Source organism: Lolium perenne, chromosome 6, assembly GCF_019359855.2.
Source record: "Lolium perenne isolate Kyuss_39 chromosome 6, Kyuss_2.0, whole genome shotgun sequence".
In the NCBI taxonomy this organism is placed as follows: Eukaryota; Viridiplantae; Streptophyta; class Magnoliopsida; order Poales; family Poaceae; genus Lolium; species Lolium perenne.
In genome coordinates, this window is record NC_067249.2 from 209,956,505 (window position 1) to 209,976,058 (window position 19,554).

The following is a 19,554-nucleotide window of genomic DNA, read 5'->3' on the forward strand; positions in this document are numbered from 1 at the left end:
CTGAGAATTAGCAGAGACCGAGCTGATTCTGTGGATCTAGGTTTCGGACTTTTTCGTTCGAACTCATAGCTAACTAGGAACTTCTCTCGTGAGCGGTATCAATGCTAGACCGTATCCACTTCTTCGTACTACTTAATTTCAGCATAATTACTACTAGTTATGTTCCGTGATTTCATACTCTACAAGGGACTAGTCTACAACTTCCATGCCGATCGATCATAATCTGCATTTACCACGTGTGGCTATTAATCACCTGGTGGCAATTGCTGTCCGTACAAGAGAGTTCAGACGGTAATAATAAGAGTGAACCAAGAGCACACGGCAGTACGGTAGTATACGGTCCTATATTGATGAATAATGCTACCCTTGTCTGTTTCGTCTTCCCTCTTTGCAACCAAAGAGAAAGTTGACACAGCAAGCTCCTCTCGCTCCATGCGTGAAGTATTTTCTTTATTTTTGAAAGGAGAGTGTGAACATTTCAATATGAATGTTGATTATATTGCAAAGATAATCACTCAATCCGACGTTTTTGTTCGATTCTTTGAGACCAGGACTCATTCTCGGTAGAATTATGGAGGCGACGTACGTCACCAAATTGATAGATAAGATAAAACAAGGGACTAATTGATCAGCGCGCGTAGGGCCAGACTAATTGATAGGGAAGGTGGACTTGGCCCGTGGACTTTAGCTGTTTAACAAAGCCAAGAAAGGGTCGATACTCAATTACTCATATGCATGGGGACGAGGTCGCGAGGAGAGGAAGAGCCAGGAATATGCGATCGAGCTTAATTAGTGTCTGGGTATATACACGTGTGGGCGTAGTCCACGGATGCGCGTACCCAGGAGCTTTGGCTGATAACGAAAGAAGCAGCTTTGGAGGACAGGGCAACGGACGAGCTTTGCCCGCCCGCTCTCCTCACGTCGACTCGCTCTCTACATCGTTTAATTAGCTAGCTATGCCTTGCGTGGATGCGGTCTATGGATCACGGTCACTATCATACTCGAGTAGATGGTGCCATGGTGGATTGATGGCGATGCGCTTTGCTTTGGTGTCGGGAGCCGCTGGGTTGAGTCGCCTATCCACCATTTTCACGTACTACCTCTATTTCAATTAATAATGTTTTGTTTCTAAAACTCAAACTTCGAGAAGTTTAATCAACTTTTAAGAAAAAAAAACGCTATTATGTACGTTCTAAAATCAACACCTTCAGATATATCATGCAATATATTTTTATATGATATTTATATAATCTTGTGGTTCTTGATAATTTTTCTAAAGTACAATCAAACTTTGCTTAGCTTGACTTGACTTTTCTAAGAACTATACAGACCGTATTCACTAGAACCGAAGGAGTAGTACCTTTGTTAGACCTTAATTGGATGAATTTTACACAATGAAATGTATGTCCCAAAAAACCAGAAAAAGATACCCTAATTTTCATGCTCCATTTAAAAAAAAAATGTTGATCCCAAAAAAATATATATGATATGCAAACAACTCCAATTCATTTCCAGATTACATATTTCGCGTAAATCACAACCGAACAGCAGGCTGTCAAAAAAAAAAACAAGTGTGACTAATTTTCAACTCGTTAAAACAGCTATGCTATATCTCCAGAAAATAAATTCAAAAAAAGTACAAATGTACATGCACACGTGGGTACATGAGCTATCATGTCTAGTTGTACCATATCTTTTGGATGCAGAGCTTGGGCGGTATCACCTCCATTTCGGAGAAAAATGTAAAGTAACTTGGGAATTAAGATAGTCTTCATTGATCTCACTACATAGAAGTATTATTGGTGTTAACATATCCAGATAGGTTCTACCTTATATCCACCACGCGCGTTGCGAATATATTTAACAATTGGCTTAATGATGTAGATTCTAGATTCAAGCTACTAATTAGGGTGGGAGCGATTGCCGTTATATTTTCGGTATTGCTATGTAGGAATGGCACAATTTTTAGCAATAAAAATGATTCTCTTATGCTAGTCATCTACCGGTGTGCAACTACGCTCCGTTTGTGGACACCTCTACAGCGTGCGGAGCATCATGACCTTTTTACGGAGCTGTCTACACAGTTAGAAGATACAACGAGGAATATTTTCCCAACGCAGATCGACCTTCATTCGCCGTATTTTCCTTTCGGTCCTTTTGTATACTAGTCGAGAACTATAGTTTTAACTCGTGGATTGGTATAGTTATGTGTATTCTAATTATGCAGAGGCTAGTGTAATAATTTTTTTTGAAGAAAAAAATCAAGCAAGTTACAACCAATAAACGAACATCCATTTGTTATACTATTGGAAATAATTTAAGTACTATGTATATGTGTTTTTCTTTGAAAGGAGATATGTCTTGTTTTGTGTGGTAACCATCGCTTCACATTGCTGGATCACATTTTTTAACGGAACCATGTAGAAGCGACGTAGTATGAACGCACAACTCATCCCCCGAGCCTCCAAAGTTGAAAATAGTGCATAATACTCATATGTCGCGCGTAAACATCTTGTTTTTTCATTCTAAAATATACACTATACAAACCTTAGGTGATGCAACGGCATGCAAATACAACATCGTGTTTTCATGATCAAGTGCCGCAATAGGACTAGAGAGCAAGTACTTCTTAAAGGAAAAGACTGTAGCAAACTTTCTTCCGTTTTAGAGCATCCCCACTCGTTGGCGCTCCCCACGCCCAAATCCGGACGAAACTACCGCCGGATTGGACGAAATTAAGGCGTGGGGAGTACCATATTTCCAGTCGTCCACCCGGAGTTCGGCGGATAGAGTTTAAATTCAAACAAATCGCCGTCCCGCGCTACAAGTACGGCCAGTTGATCGGCAAAATGAGCAAAAGGATCAGCCACAGATCGGCGATCGGAGGGAAATTACACGGAGACAGGCTCATCGGCAGTCCCGGCCGGCACGGCGGTGTCCGACGGACCAGTTTCCTCACACGCCGTGGCCGAAGCGGCTGCGGCGGGCGACGATGAAGCAGCGGCAGTGGACGTCGAAGCAGCCGCAGTCGACGAGGTAGATGGTGAGGTAGACGAGGTAGGAGCCGGCGGAGACGACGTAGTGGCTCGGAGGATGTCGTTGCGGTGGCCCTGGTACCAATTCCTCGTCTCCTCGTCCATCAGTTCCATGTCGCCGCCGCCCATGAGGAACGCCAAGTCTGTGTTCCTCTTCTTCGCCGCCACCGTCGTCTTCAGCAGGGCGATCCGGGCGCCTTGGTTGGCGAGCATCTCCCGCCACCTGCCGTCGAACTTGTCGTTCCTCCCGTCGGCGTGCGATCTCAAGTCGGCCCAGCACTTGTCGATCGACGCCTGCATCCTGTCGGCGGGATTGTCCGTCCGTTTGAGCTCTTTCTGCTTCTTCTGGCCGAGCTCAGGGCGCCCTTCCGCCGCGCAAGCCGGCGGAGCGTCGGGGTTGTACTGCTCGGTCTTGCTTTTCGAGAGGGACGTGCGAACTTCCTTCCACTTCTCGCACTTCTCGAGGCGGGCGTAGACGTTGAGGAACTTGAACTGCAGGCCGGTGTCGTCCGTGTACATGTCCAAAGCTCGGCGCAGCTGGGGAAAAAAGAGCACGGCGATACGGGTCAGCTAACGACGATGTACCTCGGTGGTGTAGGGCCGGCGGAGCATACCCTTTGCTCCAAGTCGTGGCCGCTGATCGGCCGTTTGTCGATCTCCTCCTGTATGCCGTGCCATTTGCTGCACGCCGTCTGCATGATCCCCCAATGGGTGGCCATTGCCTTGTCTCCCCGGTACACGTTCATGTTCGTCTTGTTGAAGTAGGGATCGACGAGTTTGCGTTCCTCGTACGCCTGCCTCACTCGAAACCAGTATGTGTCGAACGACTGATTGGCCCCGATTATGTCGTTCGTGGACACGGTCATCCAAGCTTCGGCGAGGCACTCCTCTTCCTTCGGCGTCCATTTGATACGCGGTTCGGCAGGCGGCGAGTCCTTCTTCCTCTTCTTCTTCCCCTTCGACAAAGTTGGCGGCTGCTTCAGTTGGCTCTTCTTCTTCCTCGCCTTCTTCTTCGACGGCTTGGCTTCCGTCGGCAACATCCTCCCGATGCTCGTTGCGCGCCGCCACAGCTGCCGTCGCCCTCGTCTCCTCTTGCGTGAAGAACCCCGGGCACGCAGCGGCGGCAGTCATGAAGAACCCCGGGCTCGCAGCGGCGGCGGTGGAGCCGGAGGTGATCATCTCGTGGATCTCCTCTTCGTTCGGCGCCGCCATCGCACCGAACGTGAGCGGCCCTCGTCGCAGGGCCGGCGAGGTGCCCTCGAACAGGCCGCCGCCGCCGACGTCAAGCTCGGGCGGCGACGGTGTGGGCTTGGACGGTTGGACGTAGGCGCCCTCTTCGAACACGGCAGTCGGCGACGGCGAGTACAGCGAAGGCGAGAAGGAAGACGGGGAACTTGTTGTACCTTGCGTCGGCCATTGGCCGGGGAACATGCCGCCGCTATAGGCCATGCTGATCAGCCTCGCTTGTTCGTCCTGGGCCGCCTCCGCCGACCTCTTGGCGGCGGCTCTTTTCACCCTCTCCGCCCTGGCGCTTGTTTCCACCTCGCGCCGTTTCTCGTCCGCCGCCCACTCGGCGTTCGACATGCCCGGCGGCTTCGTCTTCTTCGCCCGCATCTTCCTCGCCGGCGCCTTCGGCGGCATTGTGGTGGACGAGAAGACGAGGAGGAGAGTGGTGGTGGACGAGAAGACGTCGCCAGGAACTGGAGCTGGAAGACGAGGAGATTGGGGGATTTCGGCGGGAGAGAATGGGGATATGCAAGCAAATTGGAGGGAATGGGGATATGCAAGCAAATTGGAGGGAAAATCGACAGGATTTGGTTTTCCAGTCGCCGACTACGCGGGTCCACACGCCGTTTCGCGCCAAAATCTTTCGTCCGGAGTCCCCGAGCGCGCCCCGGGGGGCCGGGGGTGGCGTGGGCTCGCCGGATGGATTAAGGGCCAAATCCGGACGAAAACGAGGAACCGGGGGCGCGACTGGGCCGAATTTTGCCGTCCGGATGGAAAAAACGTCGCTCGGGGGCCTCGTCGGGGGGACGAGTGGAGATGCTCTTAGAACATCGTGCTCACGGATGTACTTAACTCAAGTATTCCGGAAAAAGTTGTGCACGTGAACTTTCTTCTATTTCATTCTTTCTATTTACGTCCTATTATCCATGAAAGTTCATTATCAATGAGCCTACTATAACTTCCTTCTATTTCTTTCTTCCTTTTTACATTGTATCTCCCCTATCGGAGGGAAGCGCCAAAAAAACCTTCACACGCCACTTTGAGCCGCTCGAATGCTCAGGGGCTATCGACGGGACATGTCAAACCGAATACCCACCAGAGCATTGAGACTCAAGGGCGAGCCAGAACCATCACGAGTCGGCTCTCTCTTAGCAAACTACACACATTGATACCCGCCTCCCCATGCCTTGCCACGTCCTAGCGGATACGGATCTAGCCAATCTACCGGACCCTAGAAAGGGCCCCCAAGAGTCAGCCAGGGTGAACGCTCCTGGTTGCCCAACTTTGGGGCAAGACGAGGGCCCACTGTCCACTGACCATTTTCTTTATGGGGACTTAGAGCATCTCCACCGGCGTCCCCCAAATAGTCGCCAGCAGGGGCGTCGGCATTGTTGTATGGTGGACGTCGGCACAGCATCCTCCATTTGGAGGAGCTGCTCCCGCACCGGCGTGCCTCATACGATAGTCCCAATAGATAATTTGAATTTGAAAACTCAAACACAAGCATAGAAATTCGAATAAGTTTACGAATATAAAGTTTGGGCCAACACACAGCCACCAAATTCGAATAGGTTTTGGAATAAGAAGTTTGGGCCCACACACGGCTACCAGATCGCCGTCTCCGGCGCAAAAAAGGGCTTCCAAGCCAGATGATCACATGAAGGAGGTCACGGGCGGCTCAACCTCGACGACATCCTCATCGGCGGTCGGCGGCAGCTCCGTCGCTGCAACAAGATCCACGGTCGCTGGGGGAGGCATGAACGTGGACGGTGCCGGGGGAGACATGAACGTGGACGGTGCCGGGGTAGACATGAGCGGCGGAGGGGACGGGGTTTTGGGGGAAAAGATGTATATTTTGTGGTTCTGGGGCTGACAGGCGGCTCCCACGCCCAAAATTTTCAGCCCCGCGAGGCGCCGAAGCGCCCGATTCGCGCCCTTGGCAAAAAGACCGGCACGGGGTTGCCGGCGCTTCTATTGGGCTCAAAAATCGCCGGTGCCATTTGGGACGCGCCGGTGCGAGCCCATTTTCGCTCCTGGCCCCCAAATTACTATAGGAACCGCTATCGGAAACGCCGGTGCAGATACTCTTATATAGCAAACGGGTTACAAGTGAGGAACCGAAGCGATTCGAAACATGCTACAAAGACGAAAGAGGGGTGTCTCATGTCAAGGACCCGCTAGCCAAGGGGTAGACACGTATTCTTGCTCCTAGGGAAGCGCCATGCTTTTCCTATACTACACTCCCCTGACGGATGGAGTCGATTGTCACACTCAATCCCGTAGATACTCTGTTCTCCTGCCCTCGAGGTAGAAGATAGCTTCACGCTATGGAGCTACCACCATTGTAACATTGAGCACCTCACACGCTCTGAATATATACATCTAAGTAGGGCTCGTAAGGTTTTTACTGGATATCTTTTCCAGGATTGGGCCTGTATAATATTTGTGTGCATGCGGTTGTTAACTCATCGACTCATGGCCACACCATACCTGCACAAAAATGCATACACCAGGAGTCAAAACCCTCATAAAGTAGTGAACCTTTACTCATGAGTCGTGTGCTAAACAAATTGGGGCTTAATTTGATGTCCTCGGTCCATGTTATGCTAAACTTGGTTTTCCTGTTATCTTTTGTAAAAATAATCTGGAAATGGATTTTTGTTTGCTTATTCAAATATTTTTTTGATATATTTCATACGTACAAAATCTTCTTATGTCTAGTTTTTTGAACATATCGATGTCATCACGTTGAACATGCGCGTTGAAATTAATGTCGCTGCAATGTTTAGTTCTTAGTTTGTATGTGACTTGGAGACCTCGATAGTCTTTTATTGCTTTGAATGCCTATAAATCTATAAATTATGAATATCAAGTAGTTCTCGTTTAGTCTATATTATACAAATTTTAAGACCAATTAGTAAGTCATTTGATACTAATAACTTTGATATGATTAACAAATCCAATCTACATTAAAATTAATGGCATCTAGACAAAAGAGAACTTGGACTCCTCCTTCTCCCCCGCTACAGTATAGGAGAAGCGATTTGTGAAATCGCCCGTCCTCTCCACCTCACCGGCAGCGACTCGCTCGTTCCCCTGCCCTCCGGCGGCCGCTCCGGCGGCGGGAGGTAGGGGAACCCCGGATCTCGTCTCGTGTACAGGTAGGTAAGGGTAGGCTCCCTGGCGGCGTTCGGGAGGCGGCGCGGCCGGGGCGGTGTTTGCTGGTGGAGGTCGTCAGCTTCAGTGGCGCGGCTCAGCGGAGCTCCGCCACGGATCTTCCACCGCCTTCACGCTCGCAGCTCCCGGGAGCTGTGCTGTGTGTTTTCCCTTCGCCGGTGGCCGAGGTGCGGCGGCGCCGGATGTGCAGAGTTCTGGAGGTTGAAGATACGTTGAAGCATGGCGATGGTGGTCGAGCTCCAGGGTGGAGGCTCTTTGAGTTCGAGGTTCGTCGACTTCCCGTCCGTAGAAGGGCTCCGTCTGATCCAAGGCATGGGAGGAGTTGCGGCGGCGCGCCGGCGGCACGTCCTGTTGCTCGTCAACGCCATCGGTTCCAGCTGGACTGATCTGTTATTTTGCTGTTTGTTCTGGACTTCCTTGTAAGGACTGTGCTTTAATATAAGTCTTCACTTCCCCGCAAAAAAAAATTAATGACATCTAGAGAGGGTAGAACTGATTCGTTTTTTGTGTTGTTGAGTACAAAGCTGAAATATAGACTAATATAAAACTAAAAAACTAAAATATATACTAAAATAGTAGAATAGAGGGAGTATTTTGTAAATAAACGAGCATCCAGTTGTTACTCTATTATCTTCTTTCACAAGTATGTGACTTAGATTTATCTAGATAAAAATATATGTAAATGTGTTTAGATATATTCGTATCTAGAGGGTCATTTATTTGTGGAGGAGGAAGCGTTTCATTGCCAGGAGATATATATTGTTCGTTTTGTGTGGTGACCATGGCTTCACATTGCTCCACCACGTGTCTTATTTTTTATAAGAGTCGCGTGTAAAAGCTACGTAGTATGAACAACTCATTACGAGCCTCCAAAGTTGAAAATAGTGCATGATACTCCAATGTCGCATGTAAGCATCTTGTCTTTGCTTTCGTATATACACTATATAAATCCTAGGTGATGCAACGGCATGCAAAAGTTTCGTACAAGATAGTGTTTTCATGATCTAGTGCCGCAAACGACTAGAGAACAAGTTCTTCTTAAAAGGAAAAGACCATCGCAAACTTTCTTCTGTTTGTTGTTTCAAAAAAAAAAATCTTCTGTTTGACGACATCACGCTCACAGATGTACATACCTCTAGTAATCCAAAAGCATTTGTACACGTGTGGTACTAAATTCTAACTTCATCTTCTTTCTTTTGTTGACACTAGCACAAATACCCGTGCGTTGCTACGGTGTCACATTATTAAATTAAAAAAGTTATCCTTTTATGTTTATATCTGGGTGCCGATCAAATCCAATACTGTAGAATGAAGTAGTTAATGTATTTATTATACCTTGCATAAGTGAAATGCATATAACATTGATTTCAAAAATGAGTCTATGGTTTAGCCTAGCGAGCTCATGTGTCACTTGGTGGCATATCTGATCGATTAATCTAAAAATGAGTTGCACAAAACTTTTATATCCTTAACCGTACCAGCAACAGCTGACTTTGAGACATGGTTACACTTCAGATTAGAAACGGAGTTTTTAGCATAATCACTTTCCACGTGCGTCGGACCTAAATAAACACTCACAAGAGCGGCAACCTCCGCCAACTCTGCATTTTGACAGTATGGTAGTCTGGCCCAGGCTGAAGAAATCAGAAAAAGCCACCATGGCCTCTCAAAACCGCTACCCAAGCTCCTGAGTGATCTTCACCATCATAGCTAATATCAAAATGTAATTTTGCCTACCTGATTTTCGGCTTGGTCCAGGAACATGTCACACAAATCTGAGTTGCAAATAAGCTGCCTCCAATTTAGACACCAGCTGTAGCAGTCGTGTCTTGCAAAATCAAATAGAGGTCAAAGGGATTGCACCCAGAGGCTTGGCCTAGGAACATGGCAGACATCACACAAATCTGAGATGCAAATAAGCAACCTCCGATTCAGCAGTCGTGTCTTGCGAAATCAGATAGACAACAAAGGGATTGCAACTCCAGAAATCCCTATCTACGCACTTCATACTGCAAACACAACAGAAGGGATCAATCAAAAGGAGCAGCTTCAAGCCTTCAACACGGTTTTCTTCAGTAAAAAAACATTGTCTTCTCCTCGCACACGCGAGCATGGTCCGGGCATCCGGCCAGGGCAGTACCAGGACGCCCACATACACGGCCTCCTCCGGGCGCGGATCTGGTGCCGGAGGGGTTGTTCTTTTTTTGTATCGTCTTCGATTGGAATCGAACCCAGAAGCTTAGTGCTGTAATAAATTGAACCCGAGAATACTGCTTGATGCAGTTTGAGGATTGACGTGAGGAGCAGATCGGCGAGGGAGGGGAAATGAGTCGTCCTAACTCCTCGGCGCTGAGCGTGATTTGGGGGCCAACAACAGAGGCGGGGGCGGCGCGGCCGCGCGGTGGCTGCGGAAGGCGTGTGGTGGCATCGGCAACACACAGGAGGCGAGGCGAGTGTCTTCACCGTAGGTCATCCGTAGCGAGGCAGCTTGAATTGAAAAAAAACCGAAGCGGTACGTAACTTAGGAGTGGCATAGCGGGTAATTGTTTACAACTTCAGGGCCAATTTTAAAACGGACGAAGAAAAAGGGGAGAAACCTTACTTCCTTTATTAGGAGGTACTACTATAGATTATGTCCCCTATACGTGATCAACGAGCCGGCCTACTAATAATTCAAATGGAAACCCTGGACAAAAGCACATGCGACGCATATTAAAGCATTTTTTTGACATGTATTAAAGCATGTTTTGAAGAAATGAAAAACATACAGACTTTGAACGATGTAATTTGTAAAGGAAATTGTGGCTCTGTACCGGTTGGAACAAGTGAGTAGCCATGTTCGAAATGTATAATCTTACCACTTCTTTCGTTTCGTATTAGTTGTCGTTAAATTAGTACAAAATATATAGTATGTTTTTTTTGCAAGGAGATATGTCTTGTTTTGTGTGGTAATAATCGCTTCACATTCCTTGATCACGTTTTTTAATGGAATCTTGTACGATGCCATGTTGTATGAACTCCAACTCCCCAAGCCTCCAAAATTGAAAATAGTGCACAATACACCTACGTTCCAAGTAGACATTTTGTCGAAAACTCACTGTACAAACCCTAAGTGATGCAAAGGCACACACAATTTTCTTACCAGACCGAGTTTTCATGATCAAGTGCCACGGTATGAGTAGAGAACAAGTAAATACTTCTTAAAGAAAAGGATCGTTACAAACTTTCTTCTGTTTGAAAACATCACCCTCCTAGATGTAATTAACTCAAGTTTTTCTTTTAAAACGGATGCACGTGTACATTCCTAACTCCTTTTTTTTTTGCGAAGGAGTGTACATTCCTACTTCCTTCTCTTTCTTTCATTTTTTCTTTTCTTTAGGACATCCCTAGCGGTTTGGTCCATTTCGGACACCAAATGTGTTTGTTTTGATTCGTTTGGGTTAGCTCGTGGACAGACGAGAGACCCCGGTCCTCCACTGATCCGTGGGACAGAGGAAACCATGCCAGATCCATTTTGTCCATGCTGGCCAATTGCCACTTTTCTCCCATTTCATCCAATTGTCCAACATTTAAATGAAAATAACACCAAAACATAAATTTAATAGCTAATAAATTATCACTAATTGAGGGAATCACATAGTTCACATGTCATAGTATCAAACCAATGTGCAAAAGGACGCACATACCATAAGGAATAGACAAACTAAGATAGATACATGAGATCACACATCGCGTTGGCCAATGATCATTTGATTTTTTTTCTCAAACCAAGCCCGGTTTGCCCGGTGTGGCTAACATGATTTGGTCCTCCCCAGCGAGCATCCTTGCCTTTGCCTTGATCTTTCTTGACCAGACATTGCTAGCTAGATTCAACTAAAAGAGATATTTTTTGGAGGTCAATAAAACTATCACATGTGTGGCCTCTTTCTCACGGCATCACTTCTCAATTCTCTTGGCATTTACCTCTTCCTTTGCAACCATCAACCCCTTCAACGTCTCATGCAATGCAATAACGTAAGCATCATGCTTGAGGTCTTTCTTGGTGGCCTTATCGCTCCTTGGCCATGATGCACAACCTATAATACTTGGGCCACATGTGTTTGGATCGCCATCATCAAGATCCAAGACCAATGATGATTCATTGCCATGCTTGAGACCCTTCTTGTATGTAGCATAGCTTAGTTCCCACTTGTGGAATATCTTTCTCTCCATCCAACAATGGCACAACCCCAAGGGTATGTTGTCATATTGCTCTTTGATGTAGTCTAATGCTTGGGGAACCTACACATATGGACCGAGAATCAATTAGATACACTCACATATACAATATACATTGGCATATTTAAAATGGTCGAGGTTCTTTTACCATGTAGCCAAAGCCGATTCGACTCATGAGCCAAAATAGCACATGCTTGTATGCGTTGTAATATTTGTTGCACTCCGCTTGGATGAATGGCATCTATTTTGAAGTGACTTTCCCTCGATTAGTATGAATTTTGTACGGACAGAATTTTCTACGCTCATGAAAGAACATGGCAAACTTATGCCAATATGTCCCTCCTTTATGCTCAGCACTGCAACTGGATCTTGGCACCGCGGCAGACGTCGCCGGTGCTGGCCTCTTCGATCAAGCCATCTTGCCCTTCGTCTTTGACGGTTTAGCAGTGGATGCGCTTGGTGCAGTGCTCAGGCATGGCACAATGAAGACCGGCCAGCAGAGAGAGTTGCTAGGGTTTGGAGCTGCAGCAGCCGCGGCGATTGTAATGTCCCAGGTTTAAAGACGATCGAGGGGTAGATTTTAGAAAGGGATGTGCATTGCATCGTAAATTCCGGGGAAATTTCGCGCTTTTAAAACAAAACTGCATCGAAGGGGGACAGGTTTCTCTCTCGACATCTTACAGGGTTAGGGTTTCGAGAGTGCGATAAACTTGTTCCTACTTCACTAGATTAGGGTTTTGAGAAGAGAGAAGAGAGGATGCATCACAAACCTAAGTTGTGTGATTGAATTCCAAATTAAGTTGCATCATTGAATTCAAACCAAATTTGAATTTGAATTTCAAATTCAAACATCAAATTGATATCACATAATTCAAACTTGAGATAATTTAATATACAATTATAATTAATCAAGAATATAAATAGTACAACAATTATATAAAGCTCATTAAGGAAAATGGGAGCTTTATTGATAATCACACATAATACATTGTCATTTACAATATCCAGAACAGTAATATGAATTATTACAACACATTACACAAATTGGAAAAATAGAAAAGTATATAAAAAGAAAGGTACAAGGATAGATTCTATCTTAAATACTACAAGATCATCTTCACTTGATCTTGGACTTGATGATCTTCAGGATCATCTTGATCAATTGCTTGAAACCTGCACACAACAAAGCAAAGAAACTAGTTATGCCAAGTGGCATTGCCACTTGGCAGATTAGAAAGAAAAATGAGAAGTGAGAGGATATGAACAAGGCTGCCGAGCTGATCCATCTCATCACCAAGTTCCAAGCCCAAGTGCACAGCACCAGACTACACACACACACAGCCTGCTCACAAGGCTATGTGCATGCAGCACACACACACAGTGAGTCACCAAAGGGAATGGTGGAGCTGTCGACCAGAGAAGCAAGGGCCAAGCATATAAAACCTTTTCATAGTAACCCTAGCTCATTCATCGACTGGATTGCACTGGGTAAGTTCATCAGAAAACCAAGAACAGCAAGAACAGGAAGAACAGCCAGAGCTGTTCAACCTGTCCAAAATCACCACAGAACCAAATCAAGCTTCACAAGCTCACAAAGAGGAGCAGGACCAGCACCAGATCATCACTGAAGCAAACCAACCAACCAACCAGAAGCCATCCTCTACACCAACACCCAAATTTCTAGGAGCTGGAGAGAGGTATACCACAAATCATGAGCAAGCAGGGTTTTGCTCATACAATCCATCATTTGCACAAGTCACAGAAAGCAAAGTGGGTAGATACCCTATATGTGAGTCATCATCTGGCTACTAGCCAAATTGGTGCAAGAAAACAAGAGGAAAACCAATAGGAAGGCACCCTGGGAACATTGGCTATGCCAAACCAGTGACATAATCAAAGAAATCCAACAAGGGATGATCCTATCTAGCTAGCCAGATTTACTTAGCACCTATGGCCACTACACCATCAGACATGATAGACTATTATGTGTCTATCCAGGTTTGTCAACATCAAAAGCATCTGGCAACCAAATATGGTCAGGCCAGTGAGCAATAATTCACCAAAGCAAGCCAACATAGGTGGGAGCTACCCTAACAGCAAAGATTTGCTGTCAGGGCCACCTCAACCACTTTACCAAATCCCACAGAGAAGCTAAGCACATATATCATTACCCAGAAGGGGTCAAATGGAGCTAGGGTCCCCAATAAATGATTGGCATCCCTCTAGCTCTACTAAATCCACTCATATGATCATCACTGCAAAGCAGTTCACATCATTTATCTATTTAATGAATCAAAATTACACAGATAAATGAAATAGAGAAGTAAACTATGTACCAGTCCTTGCAGATGATCCAATGGATCATTGCAGACAGGTTGCAGAGGCTTGAGCAAGCATCAACACTCACTAGCGCAAGTACATGTGTCACACAGACACCAGGAGGAGCACCAGATAGGCATAGGCAGCAAGCAAACATGCAATCAACAAGCAAGTGGTGATCAATTGATCAGCAGAGCCTGCTAGAGCATGCCTAAGCATGCTAGAATCAATCACTGGCATCACACAGGAATTATATGAATAAACAGCCACTGATAATCACTAGATGCTTCACAGATAATCAAATACTAATCCATGATTGTATCTAGAGCACATCAAAGGCATGATGAGCCACTGGATCAAGATGCACAAGCAAGGCACACATCTAATCCTTATTTAATCACACTGTTAAGCCACAGGAATGCTCAATTGAGCACAATCATACATCTGAGCACCAGAGTAAGCCACAATGGTTCTGGCACTTGCAAACTTGCAAGAAATGGCACACTGTAAACCAGCCAGGGTATCACACATAAATACACTTGAACTCTGGCAAGTGTATCAACTAGAATAGAGGCACAGAATAGGAATTCAGAGAGAATAGCAAGTACAAGCATGGTAGTAGCAAAGACAGCCAAAGAAGCATGGCGAGCAGACAAAGAAGCAAGCCAGCGGAGAAGCACAACAACAATAGAGTAAGGCCACAGGAGCATAGCCGCAGCAGTACATCTACACGGCAAGCTTCTCCACAGGGAGAGCAAGCCAGCGGCGGAGCTAGACGAATAGGAGAAGGAGGTAGCACAGAGAGCAGAGAAGGGGAGGCGAGGAGCACTTACAGGTGACGCTGGCGAAGAACCGTGCCATGGCGGCCACGGCGGCACACGCCGGGGGAATGGCAGCGCCAGGCCAGGCCCGGCCATGGCAGCGCCGCACCGCCCAGCACCACCACGGCCGGGCGAGGCAACACCGCAACATCAGGGGCGCTGGCGGGCGGCGCATCGCCATGGATCCGTGCGGACAGGTGTTGCAGGCGAGTTGGGGCCGCGCGATGGCGAGGATGAATCCCAGATCGACGCGGATCACTGGATGCGGCGTCGAGAGGCGGTCAATCCGTGACCGATCTCAGCGTCGGGGACGGTCGGAGTCCACTGGAACAAATCGGCGACGGTGGCGGCGACAGAGCGTCGCCAGAGAGTGAGGGGATTAGGGTTCTGCGCGAGGAGAGAGGAGAAGACGAGTGGGCCGACCGAGCCAACAGAGTGGCTCGGATGCGACCTAACCCGCTGGGCCACCCTGACAGGTGGGCCCAGGGGTAAATATGTCATTTCACATTTTCAAATAAACCAAAACTTTGAAAATTAATGAAAAATAATTAAAAATATGAAAATTGATCAGCATAAAATTCTCTATCTGAATAAAATATCAAAGAGAATTTTTGAAGACAACTAAGAATAAGTATTAATTGATGATTTAAATAATCATTTAAATCACACATAATATTTTCAATAATGAAAATAAGTCCATTAATGCCTTTGGATTTTAAAAACACCTTGACAACATTTCAAGGTTGTATTTTACTTTAAATAAAGTATCCCCAAACTATTCTTAGTATGAACCTCTAACATGAAATAACAATGTCATCGGAAAGGGGGGAGCAAACCCTAAAACTGGAATCATGCATAATTGCTTCTTTAACCATTGCCCTTATCGGACAATGATGCTATTTTTCAGAAACAGAGGACAAGGGTCAGTCCACACCATCCAACTGCAAAACTTTGAAGTGTTCAGGCAAGTTCATCACTTGCTCATGTCATTTGAGTATTTCTATCAAATTACTTGCAAAGTACTATGGTTATCACTATTGCATAAAAACCAAAACCACTATTTTCATAACTATGAATATGACTATGTGGTTGGCAATGGAACCATGGATTGTGTTGATATGGTGGAGGTTACATTGCAAGGGTTTATATCCATCTAGGATTAAACAACAAATGTCGCCAGTGATTCTTGTGCCGTAATAACCGTGTTAACCATAGGATCCAGAGTGGGACGGAGTAGTCAAAAGTGTTTCCACCTCTCGTTCATCAACGGATGCGCTTTACCGTAGTACACTTGTAATCCAAGGGGGCAAGCGGTGAGGCTGGGGAGTCCTAAGTCCCCACGGCATTGTCCGTAGTACACTTGTCGCCCGAAGGAGCAAGCGGTGAGGCTGGGGAGTCCTAAGTCCCCACGGTATTGCGGTCTAGGATGGGTTGCAGCTACCGGCGTAGGAATGTATGGTAGAGCCCTGCATTGACGTCGTGGTCGGGGTCCACCCTGAAATCTACGGCAATAATGGGACCGGCGTGGACCCAGGGTCGGGGCATGCAACAAAGGGTGGGTGTTCGAGGTAGCGGAGGAACATGATTGGCTAGACCTTATACCGGGCCTCACACCATAGGAAGTGTGGACGGGAAAGCTGCCCGGTTGGCACCAAGGTTAAGATCTCTTATGGGTAAAGCAATACACTGATATGTCTCCGACGTATCGATAATTTCTTATGTTCCATGCCACATTATTGATGATATCTACATGTTTTATGCATACTTTATGTCATATTTATGCATTTTCTGGCACTAACCTATTAACGAGATGCCGAAGAGCCGATTCTTTGTTTCTGCTGTTTTTGGTTTCAGAAATCCTAGTAAGGAAATATTCTCGGAATTGGACGAAATCAATGCCCAGGGGCCTATTTTCACACGAAGCTTCCAGAAGACCGAAGATGATACGAAGTGGGGCCACGAGCTGGTGACACACTAGGGCGGCGCGGCCCAGCCCTTGGCCGCGCCGACCTACTGTGTGGGGCCCTCGTGTGGCCCCCTGACCTATCTCCTCCGCCTACTTAAAGCCTTCGTCGCGAAACCCCCAGTACCGAGAGCCACGATACGGAAAACCTTCCAGAGACGCCGCCGCCGCCAATCCCATCTCGGGGGATTCAGGAGATCGCCTTCGGCACCCTGCCGGAGAGGGGAATCATCTCCCGGAGGACTCTTCACCGCCATGGTCGCCTCCGGAGTGATGTGTGAGTAGTTCACCCCTGGACTATGGGTCCATAGCAGTAGCTAGATGGTTGTCTTCTCCTCATTATGCTTCATTGTCGGATCTTGTGAGCTGCCTAACATGATCAAGATCATCTATCTGTAATGCTATATGTTGTGTTTGTTGGGATCCGATGGATAGAGAATATTATGTTATGTTGATTATCAATCTATCATCTATGTGTTGTTTATGATCTTGCATGCTCTCCGTTGCTAGTAGAGGCTCTGGCCAAGTTGATACTTGTAACTCCAAGAGGGAGTATTTATGCTCGATAGTGGGTTTATGTCTCCATTAAATCTGGGGGAGTGACAGCAACCCCTAAGGTTGTGGATGTGCTGTTGCCACTAGGGATAAAATATTGATGCTATGTCCGAGGATGTAGTTATTGATTACATTACGCACCATACTTAATGCAATTGTCTGTTGTTTTGAACTTAATACTGAAGGGGTTCGTATGATAACCTGAAGGTGGATTTTTTAGGCATAGATGCATGCTGGATAGCGGTCTATGTACTTTGTCGTAATGCCCAATTAAATCTCACTATACTCATCATATCATGTATGTGCATTGTCATGCCCTCTCTATTTGTCAATTGCCCAACTGTAATTTGTTCACCCAACATGCTATTTATCTTATGGGAGAGACACCTCTAGTGAACTGTGGACCCCGGTCCTATTCTTTACATCGAATACAATCTACTGCAATACTGCTTGTTCTACTGTTTTCTGCAAACATCATCATCCACCCTATACATCTAATCCTTTGTTACAGCAAGCCGGTGAGATAGACAACCTCACTGTTTTGTTGGGACAAAGTACTTTGGTTGTGTTGTGCAGGTTCCACGTTGGCGCCGGAATCCCTGGTGTTGCGCCGCACTACATCTCGCCGCCATCAACCTTCAACGTGCTTCTTGGCTCCTACTGGTTCGATAAACCTTGGTTTTCTTACTGAGGGAAAACTTGTTGTTGTACGCATCACACCTTCCTCTTGGGGTTCCCAACGGACGCGTGTTGTACGCGTATCAAGACTGTTTTCTGGCGCCGTTGCCGGGGAGATCAAGACACGCTGCAAGGGGAGTCTCCACATTCCAATCTCTTTACTTTGTTTTTGTCTTGCTTTATTTTATTTAGTACTTTGTTTGCTGCATTATATCAAAACACAAAAAAATTATTTGCTAGCTTTACTTTATTTACTATCTTGTTTGCATTCTCCATATTAAAAAAACACAAAAAAAATTAGTTACTTGCATTTACTTTATTTGCTTTTTGCTTATTTCATCATGTTTCCTCCTAAGTTTATTCTTAAAAATGTACCGGTAGGCCGAGGGTCTATCCTTGGGAAAGATAATATAGAAGATTTTTTCACTCATATTAGTACGGCTGAAGATTTTGAAGATAGACACTTGGTAGAACTTGCTCCTACTTATGAAATTGCTGTTGCTTCTTTAGTACACGCGTTAGAAGCTAGATTTGTTAATCTCAATCCCGTGATTCAACATATGTTTCTTACACTTAGTGATATGGAAGAAGGAGAAAAGAAAGATTTTGTATTAGAAACCCTTCTCAAAGAAATTGGGGGAATAGCAAGAGAAGCTAGAAAAGTCTTCACTAAATATAATATGCTAGGCTCTTATACCAATTTTGCCAGTACCCTTGAAAAGATGGAAAAAGATAGACAAAACTATACTAATCAAGTTAATTATGAGGGGGATATTAAAACATCAATACCGTGCAAGCTCTTGGGAATGTGCGAGGCACTAGAAAATAATTATACTTGGCTTGTTCCCGAAAATTTGTTTGATGAGAATAGCAAGCCTAAGACTAATGAAAAGGGAGCCTCTGAAACCTACATAGATAAGATACAATGCATAGTTGAGAAAACTCCAAACCCCGCTGTAGATGCATCATCTCTTGATAATACTTGATACACACTTTCTGCGCCTAGCTGAAAGGCGTTAAAGAAAAGCGGTTATGGGAGACAACCCATGATTTTACTACTGCACTTTTATTTTATTTTTGAGTCTTAGAAGTTGTTACTACTGTAGAAACCTCTCCTTATCTTAGTTTTTTGCATTGTTGTGCCAAGTAAAGTCGTTGATAGTAAGGTTCATACTAGATTTGGATTACTGCGCAGAAACAGATTTCTTTGCTGTCACGAATCTGGGCCTAATCCTCTGTAGGTAACTCAGAAAATTATGCCAATTTACGTGAGTTATCCTCAGATATGTACGCAACTTTCATTCAATTTGAGCATTTTCATTTGAGCAAGTCTGGTGCCTGTTAGAAATTCGTCTTTACGAACTGTTCTGTTCTGACAGATTCTGCCTTTTATTTCGCATTGCCTATTTTGCTATGCTTGATGGATTTTTTTTGATTCCATTAACTTTCAGTAGCTTTGTGCAATGTCCAGAAGTGTTAAGAATGATTGTGTCACCTCTGAACATGTAAATTTTAATTGTGCACTAACCCTCTAATGAGTTGTTTTGAGTTTGGTGTGGAG

At 45.7% G+C, this 19,554-nt stretch overlaps 1 protein-coding gene across 1 annotated transcript; it reads right to left on the bottom strand.

The window, feature by feature from the left end:
* Positions 1 to 2,669: 2,669 nt before the first annotated feature.
* On the bottom strand, positions 2,670 to 3,916 carry LOC127310074 (uncharacterized). The gene is made up of 2 exons (XM_051340775.2): positions 3,650 to 3,916; positions 2,670 to 3,572 (listed from the first exon to the last, which is right to left on the bottom strand). The coding sequence occupies exons 1-2, from the start codon at positions 3,899 to 3,901 to the stop codon at positions 2,892 to 2,894; spliced, it is 933 nt and encodes a 310-aa protein (XP_051196735.2). The 5' UTR covers positions 3,902 to 3,916; the 3' UTR covers positions 2,670 to 2,891.
* Between the last annotated feature and the right edge of the window lie 15,638 nt (positions 3,917 to 19,554).